Raw genomic sequence first — 13,335 nt, forward strand, 5'->3', positions numbered from 1 at the left:
TGTAAACAATGGTATTTATATGCCAGGCAATGTGTAACTTGTATCACACTTGAAGAAGGAAAAAAAAAATCTCTAACAACTGTTTCCCCCCCACCCCAAGCTCCCAAAACCAAAACACCCACATTCCACATCCACATTTTGTTGTATTGAATTAATACATCATGCACAACTTCCTTTTTGTAAGGATATGGAAGAGTCTGGTGATTGCTATGCCAATAGCAGGACTGTAAATCTGGACTTTAAAATGTGCTGGAGGGTGCTGCGGGAGCAGGCTGAGGTCAGTAGAAGGCTCCTGTCCGTCACCTTTGAATGGCCGTAGCAACTGGGGGATGGTCATGGTGACTGAGAGAAGATGAGGGTTATGCTATTCTTTGAGGAGAACAATTTGAGGAACTACAGGCTGGTCAGTCTGACCTCAGTCTGCAGGAAGATCACAGTGTGAATTCTCACAAGCGCTGTGTCCAGCAGTACATCCAGGCACATGAAGGGCAAGACCATAATTAAAAACAGTCAACAAAGATTTATCAAGGCAAATTATGTCTGACCAAGCTAACTGTTGTGAGCAGCACTGGATGAAATGAGAAAAATGGATCTCATTCACCTTGACATTAGCAAGGCTTTAAACACAGACCCAAAAGTGCTGTTGTAGAAGCTCTACTGGTGAAGTGTGATTTGGACAAGTGAACTGTAAGGTGGGTAGAAGCTTTGCTGGACTGTCAGATACAAAGGGCTAACTCAGCCAGCTCCTGATTACCAGTAGCATTGCTCAGGGACTGTGACTGGAATTTGATGTTATTGGATGTCTCTGCTGATTACCTTAACAATGGGACAGAGCAGACCCTGGATGATGCTGGGTTGAAAGTGGTGACTTTCAGTTCACACATGGGACATGTTTGTGGCCTTCAGAGTTTATCAAAAGCAAAAGTATTTTATGATGTTTCTTGGGGTTGCAAGGCTGGTGCTTTTGAACACACTTAGGAATTTATAGTACTGTTGAAACTCTTCAGCACTTACACTTGCTGCAATCTTTTGTTCTCCTAAGCACTGATTTTTCTCATGAAATGAGGAACTGGCAAAAGGATATGTGGTCTGAGTATGTCCACTCTTACATCCTGTTTATTCTGCTAGAACTACTGATATGATAGAACTTACTCATATCCTTAAGTGTTTTGGTGGGCTGAGCTGTAGAGTGCAGCACTTTGCAGAATATAGATTCCTCAGCCTAAAGAAAAAAGTATTTTCAAACAAGTGGCTTACATAAAAGTGCATCAATTTTGTATCTCAGTCCCAGCAAGTTTTGTTTTAGGAGCTTGATGCTCCACTTTCTGGCGCTGAGTAATAACTCACTAAATGAGTAATCTGATTGTTCTGATTTCACTTTCTATAATAGCAAGATTATTTACTGCCGAAACTAGATTTTGAAATATTTTTAAACCCAGAAAAAGCAAGCTTAGAAACTTGGGACTCACCTCTCTGAAAATGAGAGAACTTGGTCTCAGTTGCATGTAGTAGCATGTATTGCTACTAACAGAGCCGGTTGGAGATGCCTGTGTATTTAAGAAGGTCAGATTTTCACATGAATGCAAGGGCTTTCTTATCCTATTGAAAACTGCCTCATTAATATGAGGTTATATCAGCACTGTTGAACACAAGCATCTCCAAGTCCTGAAAACATCTGTTCCTCACCTATCCTATATTGGAGTGCACTGTCTTAAGTGAGATCAAGATCTAGAAGTTACTGTAAACCAAGTTAGAGGGACTTTCCCTCTTCACTGGTACAAGTATTCCACTCTTTGTTTACTCCATGCACTTTCATGTATCCATGTATTTGTTTTAAGGATCATTGCTGTAACCTTTCTTCTTACATCTTGTACTGACTTTGTCCCTTCTGATGGTACCTGTAATGGATATACAGCAAGAGGTTGTGCAGTTCTGTTCACCTTACCAAACCAAAAGTTTTGCCTTTGTAGTAGTGCTGGCCTTGCTCTGCTGAAGAGGTGGTAGAAACTCATGATGCTGTCCCTTCATCACTGCTGATGCTTGTAATTTACTGCAAAATGCTGTGTTTTGGCATTCTTTCATCTTTTCCTTAGTGCCAGGTATTGTCTTCGGTTGTGTTTTACAGTGCAAGTATAGCTTAATACACAAATGTTGTGGCTTTGAGCTGTATCTGAGATGTCTGTGATACTAATTTCACACGTAGTCTCTTCTGCCCAAGTTAAATGAAAGCTCTCATAACTATGAATGCTTCAGAAACACTTAGAAATGAGACAGCCCTTTAAAGTCTAGTGGCCTACATCCCTTAGACAGGAAAACTAGTTCAAACTTCAGCACTTGTTCTCTGTATTTTCTTGAGAATTTCAGTTCTTGTGAGGCTTTTAACTTAGAATATTTTCTTAGTTTGCTTAACTCATGCTACCATCTGTTGTTCAGTAACGACTTGAAGCCAAGACGGCTGATGGAGATCTGAGTTCTCTTAGATCAGCACTTGGCACCCTGAGCTTTTTCACAACCCAACAAGCAGTTCCAACAGCTGCATGCATGAATCACTTAAGCTATAGTACCCTGCAGCACCCTCTAAGAATGGTTTTTGACAATCTGGTCAGATGCCACACAAGCAAAAGTGCTATGAACTGAGCTCCTTGGAAGGTGTGACATAAATTTAAGATAATTATTTTGATACTTATTTTAATGTCATTTAAGATAATTATTTTGATACTTTTTAATGTCATTTTAATGAAACTCTGAAGTTTCATTACTGTGCAGAAAGCTTTTGGAATATCTAGATTGCACATGTTTTTACCATTAATTACCAGAAAAATTCAGTAGGCTGTCTTGTGTGCGTGTTTGTTGTAGCAAACTATCCTGACACATTCCCTATGGCATTTCATATTACTGAGAGTCAGTTTGCCACAGCAGTAGAACTGCCCTTCAAGTGCTTTTGACCCAGTCTATATTTAAACCCATCTTTAGCAGTATTTCATTTCAGCTGGTTAAGTCTGGTTTGTTCAGCTGCAGATATACTCTTGACAATGCTATACGTTTATTGAAAGATTTGCTATCATAGAGTCATTTAGGTTGGGAAAGATCTTTAAGATCATTGAGTCCAACAGTAAACCCAGCACTGCCAAGTCCACCACTGAACCATGTCCCTTAGGACCACATCTACATATATTCTCAATACCTCCAGGGACAGGGACTCCACCACTTCTCTGGGCAGCCTGTGCCAATGTTCATGTACTGTTCTTCTGCACACTCTACAGAACATTTCATTTAGAGTTTTAGCAAGCTGCAGTAGCACTGAATAGACGACTGTGTCGCTTCATTGTTGGATTTTTAGCAGTTAGCTGATTGATTGCACCAACACCAAGCCCTACACTGGTGTAAATCAGCCTAGTGTCAGTGGGCAAACTGAGCTACACAGTTGAGGAACTTGTCCTGCATATGAATATATGTTATGCTTTGGTGTTGTCATTACTTATTTAATGATAACCATTGCTTTGGCTGAGTGTTCAACACAAGGCCATTACAAAAGAATTTCTGGAGTCCATGTTTGTGTTTCACTTAGCTGCCTAAATAAGGGGAAGGGAGCAATATGGAGGTGTTATTGTCTCCATTGTATTTGGAAGCTGCATCTGCAGACTAGCTGGAGCCAGGCAGGGTAACTGTAGGATAGGATGGTATCATCCAGGAGTAGGGTGTTGAAACTTCTTGGGCAACTTCCATAGAGCTGCCTGGCAGGACTTCCCCCCCAGTTCCTCTTTTGAAAATCAGATGAGTGGGTACCCAGGGGATAACGAGGGATGAGCGCCAGGGGTAGAAAGCCTCAGTGGTTCAGCAGGAGTAGGATGGGAAAGGATATGGTTAAGTCTTGTGTTCCAGGAGTTTAGCCAATTTTGTTGAGTTGGACTGCAGGTGTTCTGCACCACTAGAAAAGTGGATTAAATAGGTCTTGGGATGTACAGGCTGAGGTAGTGAACTTGAGGATGCTGAAGGTTGGTGTTAGTTCCCCATATTTTAAAGAGTTGTCTAAGAGTTTTGAAAAGACTTTGTAAACGTCTTCCATCAGCAATTTTTAGTCTTATCAGGGATTTAACTGTAGTTTTATAGAGAACTCTGGCTAGGTTAATAATCCATGATGAAAAAGATAACTTAGAGAAAGGACAGAGAAATGGTCTGTTTTGCTTTCCCCAGGTTTCTTATGTTTATCAGCTGGTAAAACCATGCAAATTCAGGGATACCCTGGAATGGAAATAAATGCCAGACATCTGGCAAGACTTTTTTAAGCAACTGGCTCCCCTCAAGTTCTGCCAAAGACATAAGAGTGTGTGATGAAAGGTGCTAGGCAGTTATCTCCTTCTTACCCTAGTGATTTCTAGTTGTGCTTCTGCAGCAGATTGATACTAAAAATAGGAATAGGAAATAACTTCAAATCTCATGCTGTTTCCCTTGGTTAGACCAGCATTTCATGCAAAAATACAGAAAACTTGAGAATGTATACAGACAGTGTGAAGTCATCCTATAGGTTTGGATCAGGTGAAAAAATTAAACTCACCTAGCTTTACTACATTAAGGAGCTTTAGTATCTGAACTAACGTCTCATTGAGTACAGATAATCCATCCATCCCTGAAGTCACATACTCAATTGGTTTTAGTGTTTCATTTCTTCTAGGACAGCCACCACACCCAGGCCAGCAGCAGGCACAATTCTGGCCCCTACTGGAGGCTATAGCCAGGACATTTGCATGCTGATGGGAGACTTCCCTACCTCCTGTTGCTCATTACATTTGCATTTGTCTGAGACACCCAGGAAAGAGGGTCTTGCAGCTTCCCTGCACTATTTAAAATGGAGCTTCGATGTATATTGGTTCTCTGAAGTCTCCAATGAGCATTCAGCATCAGGACACTACCCAAGAGAAAATAATTATTTGTAAGGGATATTATGTCAGTTTATAACACACCCTCTAGAAGGGACTACAGAAGACCAGAAACAGGCTAAGGTGGCATAAAAAAGAATCAGAGAAAGCAGGGGAGAAGCAGATGAAAGTATCCATTGTTCCTTGGCTGCTGGGAAGAGACATGGAAAGGAGTGTCATAAGGCAAAATAAAGAGCTGGAATTCAGACAAAACTGACTCAAAAAAAAAGGGAGAGGGGACAGAATAGAGCAGCCTGGTCTCTACAGGTAACATCCATCAATCTGCATCTAACCTCCATGCAGAAGGGAAGTGAAAGCCCACCTTCATGTGCCAGCTTTTTTTCTGCTCCCAGGAGAGATCTGCTCTGCAGAAGACAGACAGATGGCATTGCTATTGCCTGTGCTCCTGTGGGGGCTTTTTCCAGATGGGGAGTTGGAAGCTTCTTTGTGTTGCTACAGCCTTCCTCTCCAGCAGACCTCGGGTGTCCGCGGCCTCCACCAGCCTGCGCACCCATATCATATGCTCCTCAGACCTGTGCACGCAGGCATCTCCGTGCTGTGAAAATTCAGCTGAACCCGTTAGGAAAATACGCGTATTTACATCTAGGGCTTTCTTTATATTCCAAAAGTATCCTTGTTGACTTTTCCTTTCTTGTAACATGCACCTGCATTTTTTTGTTACCCAGAGATAGATAATAAAAACAGAGTTGCCAGCAGTGATCTGAAAAGCACGTTGAAGTGACTCCTTTGTAGAGGAGAACCCCAGGCAACACTGCATCACACACATTAACTTCATTGGTGATATCCTATGTCAGGATACCTCTCCCTGCTCTGACATAGCACAGGTGTTTTTCAGTGTTACCTGAAAAACCACTGGGCTGCCCAGGAAGCATCACCCTCATCACAACTCAGCTGCTTACTAGAATTAGAAACAATCAATCCATTTTAAACAACAAGCAGCCACCTTTGATCTCCGCTTAACAGCTGAGCAAATGAGCACAGAAAGTAAAACTTTGGAAAGGTAACACAATTTCAAGTTTTACAATCAAGTAAAGGGGTACTAAGTTTAATCCCTTTATCTTAGTTACACATTAAATTTATGACAACCTCACCTGTGTAAATAAGTACATTTTGTTCTGCTTGCTTGCTTATAGTTCCCTTCCTCTGCAACTTTCCAGTCTGCAGTTGCACCAAGTGACCTTGTTCACTTTGTTTTTGCAGTTTCATTTTATACTCATGACTGGACAGTCAACAGGTATTCTTGTCCTGTTTTGTTTCACTTCCCCTAATAATATTGCAATAAGGAACAATTGCAGCTGAACATATTTTATGGAAAGCTTACTATATGCTGCAACCATCTTAAAAATAGTATCACTCCACTTTTCATTATTAAGGGTCATTAAAGGGCTTATGTTTTTATCTTTCTGCACATCCATAAAGTCTTTAAAAACCATTGGAGGAATTTATCAAATATATTAGAAAAGTTCATTAGCTAAAGTCACTGAAATGCTGTATCATCTCCAGGCCTGTGTGTGTTGGAAAAGGTGTTGCAGTTCTCGAAAGTCAGAGCTGCACTTCACTGAATTAAAAAGCCAGTTTCATGGTAAGGAGCCTCCACAGCACAGACTGTGCCCACAGCCATGCTGAGGCTCTCGCTCAGGCACAGCTGACGTGTGGCAAGCTGCTGGATTCAGTTCTGTCAGGACACCCAAGTCAACCCGGCGTTAAGAGTTGGCAAACTGGAAACATATGCAAATCCTCAGGGTACAGATGTGCAGCTCCAGGTGCAAGCCACCTTAAGGGAGCTGGCAGCTCCAGTCTGCATGAGAAACAACTTCTGAGTGACTTGTGTCAGACAGGTGAAAAGAACATTAAAGGAATCTATTTTGGGCATGACGCTGTGGAAAGCAAAAGCTTCAACCACCAAAACCAAGCAGAGATGAAAGTGCCTGACAGTGAGTGATACTGTTACTGCAGCCTTTCCGGAACAGCCAAAGGATCCTTTTAGAGGGCAAATTCTAATGCAAAGTAGACATCATCCTTCACCTGCATCCTGGGTCCTGAAAGACTAAGTATCACTCAGGGTTTTCTCTCCTAATCACACCAGGAGGAAACCTAAGGTCCTGCCAGGACCCATGTCTCAAGGTCAAGTGTTGGTGTTCCTGCTTTAGAGGAATGCACCGACAACCTCCAGTCCAGTAAGTGACAGTACACCAGATTACCACATACTCGTCATACCCTGGAGAAAATGACTTACAAAAATACTATGCAATAAAATATGTACAAGTCAAGTCCAACAAAGATACATACTTTGCTTACAACAGTAAGTGCAGTAAACTTGGGATAACCAGGGGCACTGACAAAAGAAAATGAGAAAAACCCTCAGGATTTGTACTACTGGAAGCATCTCAAAGCAAGGCTGGTGCTGAGTCACATAGATTGTATGAAAGTAGTAGACAGGCTGTGTCAGTCTGGAAGTACAAATACATACCAGACATGACTGAGAAAACCCCCACAAAGAATGTCCTTCACTAAAGCTCCTGCTCTGAAGTCCAGGACCTAAATAAATCATTAAGTAGACTCAAAAATGAGTTGAGGTTTGCTGGGTTTCTGGAGACTGTTTAGCCCAGCACCCCTGCTCCAAGCATGGTCAGCAAGACTTCCCCAGAGGAGTCCAGGATGTTCCAATCACTCTAATTCAGTAAAATGAAGGAAGACCAGTATTGTTGGGCTTGCTTTTTCCCCAAACAATATAATGTTTACAGCATGTATTTTATGATCATTTTAATCTGATTTCAATGATTTCCCAGGCACTGCTGAAGATCACAATCACTATTTTTTGTTCCAACAGAAGTTTTCTCAGTATTACACAACAGTTCTCTGGCTAACAGCATCAGTACTGTAAGAACACAATAGGGCAAGGAAATAGATATGGTAGAGTTTATGAATAACTAAAGATCACAACATTTGGGGTAGGAATTGTGGCTCCTGTTTCTGTGAAGAACTTTCATTCTTGTACTCAAAACAATTATAACATCTTCTGTTGGGTGAAAGATTATGCATTATTTTCAAACATACAGAACTTGAGAGACCCCCCAGAATTCAGAGACACAGCAGCTACCACCTGTGTTGTCATCTTCTTGAAATAAACTCAAAAACCTGACAAAGATGCAAAATACAAGTAGTTATGGTATATGACTGAAGACATGAAGAAACAATGTGGAAAAAAATCATAAAAATGGAATCTTAGCATAGACGGGGGTTACATTAAACCTGGGAAGAAGTTCAGAAAGTCCATCTCTAGAGACACAGGTAGTGAGCAGTAACAGGCAGACAAACGCATGAAGCCGTGCTTCATTGAAGGAGAAGCTGAGAACCAGCCAACAAGGTTGCTGAAAAACCACAGAAGAATGTAGTGTTTTCACATGCAGAGTCCTTGATCTGGTCCTCAAGAATGAACCCACCATGCTCACAACCCAGGATGGCAACCAGCAGTTACAAAAGTTAAAATTATTGAAAAAAGGGAAAGAAGTAGCACACAGGGACTAGTGTAACAAAGTGGTTTTGTTTAAAATGATTTCAGACAGAGAGCAACTAGTCATCACCCGATTAGAATGCAACATATGTTCCATTAGACAGCTACCAAACGTCTGTACACTCAGCTGCATCGGGGATAATAAGCTCCCGTTTGCTATAGGCACTGTGTGTTCTTCTCATTTTACTTCTAGTAGCAATTAACCTCCCTGTTATTAAAAAAACGAGCCAATGTGGAAGACAAACACACAAATTTGCAACACCAAAGAAACAAGGTCCTTTTACATTCACCCATTTCTTTGAATGCGCTTTCACCTCTGAAGCTTTTAGATACAGCGAAATAAATCAAACCTTCCTCCTGAATTATCATTTCCCAAAGTTCTCAGGCAGAAACCCACGCAACTCCCACAGGTGCTTTACGTGTGTGGGCTTCTCTTCCGCAACTCCATCTCCTTGGAGTTTGCATTCCCAATACTGGCTGTGACCTCCAGTTGGGACCACTATCCTAAATCCTGTTCCTGGAAATAAAAATCTGACTTAGCATAGGTGCTCTAAAAAGCAAAGGGTATATTCTCTGACAAAGATTTAAAAAAAAACACAAGTAGGAGTACGAAGAATACAGTGCTCTCATACTGAGCATTTAAATGCACATAAGCAATCAAAGTAGCAGACAAAAATTGACCCCACTTGAAGCAAAGATCATATAAATCAAACAATCACAGGAAGATGTTGCCCTCAAACCTCCAGAAACTACTGTCATTTGTTTCTCAGAGGAAAACTGGGAAAGAATACAAACAGCAGCTGAGATTTTCAAGGCCTGCATGAGAGCAGTATAGCAGCTGGAGAGCACATGGAAGTCACCTGCCTGAGGCGTGATGCCACAGAGGGTAAAATGAAGAAAGAACAGTTTATTGTGGGAGGTGAGAGGTCAAGTTTGTGCAGTTAGGAATGCTATAATCCATGGTAGGGAGAACAGCCTGCCATATCCTAATGGGATTGTACTAGATGTTTCAGTAACAGACAGAATGTAAAATGGAATTTGCAGAATTACCTGCCTTCTGCCAATGTCTCTTAACACCATACAGCACAAGCAGCAGCGTATGCCTGTTTCAGCCAGTGCTTAGCTGACCTCATCTTCTGAATGAAGTCAGAGGCACATGGAGAACTCTTTGTATTTATTTGCTCTTGCAAAGGTGGCTTTTTCTTTTTTTTCCTATTTTTCTCTCAGTCCAAGCTTACAACCAAGTTCCTGGGCTGCACCATATGTGTACTACCAGTGTTCTACACTTGGGCACCACAGAATCACAGAATCACAGAATAGAATCATAGAATAGTTAGGGTTGGAAAGGACCTTAAGATCATCTAGTTCCAACCCCCCTGCCATGGGCAGGGACACCTCACAGTGAACACCATCTTTGCTGCAATGTTCAAATGCCAGAGCAAGGTGACATTTTTCAGTGCCAAAAGAAAGAATGAGGAGGTTCTGGCTCTACAGATAGTTAGAAAGGTTTTGGGTTTTCAAATAAAGGAGCTGAAGAAGCTGAAAGATTTAAGCAGCATATATGGTACAAAAAACAATCTGAAGTGAACACCACTCAGGTCACTGACTTTTGGATTAACGTTTCTGTGCCAAATCTAAAGAACAAGTTTTATGCCTGCAGGTAGGAGCTGTAACACCAGTAATCATTCAATTATAGACAACAGGCAGAGCCTTTTGACCAGTTACAGGCAAAATGGGGGAAAATATCCAGAAGACCTGAAGACCCTGCATTCAGGTGTGCCCTTACAGCTCTCTTGCTGTCAATACTACGATTCCCAGACTTCTTGCGATTCCCAGACTTCTTGACAGCTGCATTTTTTTTGTGAAGTTCCATTTTATATGTGGGAATTAAAAATCCATTAGCAACAACTGGCAGAAAAACACTGTTCTGAGACATAATCAGTCTGAACAGAACAATCCGATCTATGTCTCTTCCCGCGTTTGAAAGACCAGATTTTCCTGGAGCAGATTAATGGTAACCTTTGCTCACTCATGTTGCCTATATTTGGATGCATGAAGTGTCTTAGTTCAGAACTTGTCAGGGCATGTAGATCTGAAGAAGAGCTCTTTGGACTTCATCCCTGGGCTGGCTGGAAAGTCAGATGAAGGCTTGGAAGCAAATGAAGCAGTGCAGTTAGGAGGTCAGACCTGCAGAATGGGACAGGCTGTTCAGCATCATACAGAGACACAGATCCCTTCTTTGACCTTCCTGGCATAAATGTGCAGTAAATTGTACTTGGAATTACAGCATATTCCCTGAACCAAAAAAATGTTTTGGATGTTTAATGGCTTAATAGTGTTGCAACATCTGTGCTTAGTTTGAAGCACACTGCAGTTGTTCTTGGGTGCTTTTTTATCCTTCTCTGTATCCTTGTTCGAAAAAAGACATTCCAGCCTTGTATAACTACCTCCTAGAATCAATTCATACTAGTCCCTAGAAAGGAAGCACAGTATTATATATTGTACACTGGCCCAAAAGACTGGAATAGAAATACTTTGAAGATAGGGCCTGAGTAACACAATCTCACTGGCATCAGGGGGCAGCAAAATGAGGCCTGTCCTCATTCACCTCAAGACAAAACTACTTCTGGTACAGGCTGTACTTCTTTTAACAAACAATTTCCAAAGTTATCTTTGCATAATGATCAGCACTGAGATGAAAAAACGGAGGAGGGGCAGAAAAGCCTAAATCCCTCCAAAAAATCCCTCAGTGACAGGCACATCAAACTCAAGAAACTGGAGCAGTTCTTGCATTTCCACAGATTCAGAAGGCTCCTACCACAAGAAATAAGAACCTAACTTGTTAAAGCAATTTTTATTTAAGTATTTGGAGGGAATCATGAGTAAAAATACTAGAGTTGAATGTTATTAAAAAAAAAGGAGTCAAGGTAATGGGCTCTCTGTGCAAACATAGCAGTTTCTGATGGAAAGGGGAAGCGAGGGGTTTCATAACATACTCCCTTTCAGGTAAAAAAATTAAATGCTAGTTAACTGCAGTACATGTCATCATTTTTATACACGCAAGAGAATGAAAAAGAAAAGGTAAGTTAAGAGAACGCAACCTACAATGGAATAAATTCATTCACAGCAGAGGCAGAGTAAGACTGCTTTTATGAAAATTACAAAGAAACATGATACAACAAAAATAGGGTGTGGGGAATTTCCACTAAGATTAAAAATGAAAAACAAAACCAAAAAAAAGTAACTTTTTGAACACCATTATTATTCAAACACATATGAAGTTTCAACCTAGTTTTTTTCTTATACATGGGAAACACTGTTAAAGTGAATCTTCAAGAGTGAGAAGGTACCATGAACTGTCGGCTGATACCTTTAATGCACACTCAAGAAAGAAGAAATGATCTGGCATGATGCAAAAAATCATTAAGTCGTTATATATATTCATATATCTTTTCATTAAAAAAAAAAAAAGTGGCAACAAGTCATTACTTCAGTGCCAAAATGTCCTTTTGCCTGCCTGACTCACTGGTTAAGATGATTTCTCACTGAGACCTGGGTAGCATTTTTATACAGTTGTGAAAGTGGGTGATTTTGCATTGTTGCATTTCATATTATATTGGTAAATCAAGTGTTTTCTAGGATCTGAGAAGCCAATCCTACAAAGTATTCCTAAACACTATGCAAATGGAATAAACGCACTGTCTAAAATGGAATACTCAGCTGTACTACATGGCAATTCCACTGGATTCAGTTTGATATGTAATGTCTTGTAGCAGATGTTATAACAAAAATAACTTTTGCTTTTTGATTTACCTCACTGAGGCCATTAATGCTGTTCCTAAAGTTGGTTTTCTGGAGTTGGATGACATTTTCACTGCTGTCCAAAATGAGTTTGAACCTTAACCCTCCAGAGTTTGTTCACTTTGTTGCTTATATTATTGCACTAGCTACTAAAGTCTTATATCTTCCTATATAAATCTAATTGTTCAGAGTGCAGATTCTATATTTAGATAATGAACTGTATGAAATAAATAAAGTGGGGATTTTCTGGTCAGAGTTGCTGATATGTTGAATACCTTAATTATTTCTAAAGTAAACAGTTTTGGTGTATATTCTTAAAAACCTATAGTCATTCAGCATAAAAGCCTTGACGTAATACTTTAAGAATGGATTTGTTTTCCTTCTCAAAAAATGCATCAAAGAATCGTTTTAAATACAGGATCTGTGAGGCTTCCTACAAATTCATCTAAATCGTAATACAAACACAGTTTGTAATTCAGATAATATAGAAAGTTCTCTAGTGTCCATTGAAGTACGGTCCCCAAAATGCAGTCTGTTTTGTTTCTGAATGGGAAAACATTGCAAAACATTAAGCGGTTCCACTGGCTGAATAGGAGAACTGAGGAAAATGAGGTCTTCTCTCGTTATCTACACAATCCATGCTGTCATCTGAAAAATGAAGAGGAGACAACATTTGCTTCCTGCTCTCTATTTTAAGGAAACAAAGAGCAAGATAATGCATGGTAAAGGTTATTTCTGAAAATTTCACTGTCTTTTTCTTTCATAACTTGAACGGACAAAGAAACAGAAGTCTTAAATCTCATCCCACTGAATAGGGGCATCAGAGAAGATCCTGGTTGTTGTACATAAACAGTTATTCGGATGTGCATTCAGAACTGCTAGGAGCTGCATTACTTAAATCCATACTCAGTGATCTGAATTTCCAGTAATTTCTATTTCAGAGCATGCTCAGTTGCCATGATAATAAAGGGTACTTTGATTCAATATGGACACTGGTCCATATCCAATCGACTGCTTGCATAGACAGTGCATGTGCAGAGATGTACACGTGCAAAACTCGTGAAAAGAATTGTTTTCCAATGG

The 13,335-nt window shown here is 40.4% G+C and overlaps 1 protein-coding gene and 2 long non-coding RNA genes across 4 annotated transcripts in view; 1 reads left to right on the forward strand and 2 right to left on the reverse strand.

Annotated features, from left to right (window-relative positions):
* Positions 1-7,685: 7,685 nt before the first annotated feature.
* LOC134168422 (uncharacterized) lies at positions 7,686-9,389 on the reverse strand. Its single transcript, XR_009966537.1, has 2 exons — positions 9,133-9,389; positions 7,686-8,968 (listed from the first exon to the last, which is right to left on the reverse strand). It is a non-coding gene; the product is annotated as an uncharacterized LOC134168422 (long non-coding RNA).
* Positions 9,390-9,662: 273 nt separating this feature from the next.
* On the forward strand, positions 9,663-10,248 carry LOC134168424 (uncharacterized). Its single transcript, XR_009966539.1, has 2 exons — positions 9,663-9,726; positions 9,841-10,248. It is a non-coding gene; the product is annotated as an uncharacterized LOC134168424 (long non-coding RNA).
* A 1,042-nt stretch (positions 10,249-11,290) lies between these two features.
* Positions 11,291-13,335, reverse strand: part of AKT1 (AKT serine/threonine kinase 1) — a 76,008-nt gene continuing 73,963 nt past the window's right edge. For both annotated transcript variants that reach the window (XM_062628094.1, XM_062628095.1), the window contains exon 14: positions 11,291-12,900. In XM_062628094.1, the coding sequence (XP_062484078.1) occupies positions 12,821-12,900 (80 nt within the window). In that variant the 3' untranslated portion in view covers positions 11,291-12,820. The remainder of the gene's footprint in view (positions 12,901-13,335) is intronic.

This window comes from Pezoporus occidentalis, unplaced genomic scaffold, assembly GCF_034315485.1.
Source record: "Pezoporus occidentalis ecotype Australia unplaced genomic scaffold, CSIRO_AGI_Poc_V1 ctg31, whole genome shotgun sequence".
In the NCBI taxonomy this organism is placed as follows: Eukaryota; Metazoa; Chordata; class Aves; order Psittaciformes; family Psittacidae; genus Pezoporus; species Pezoporus occidentalis.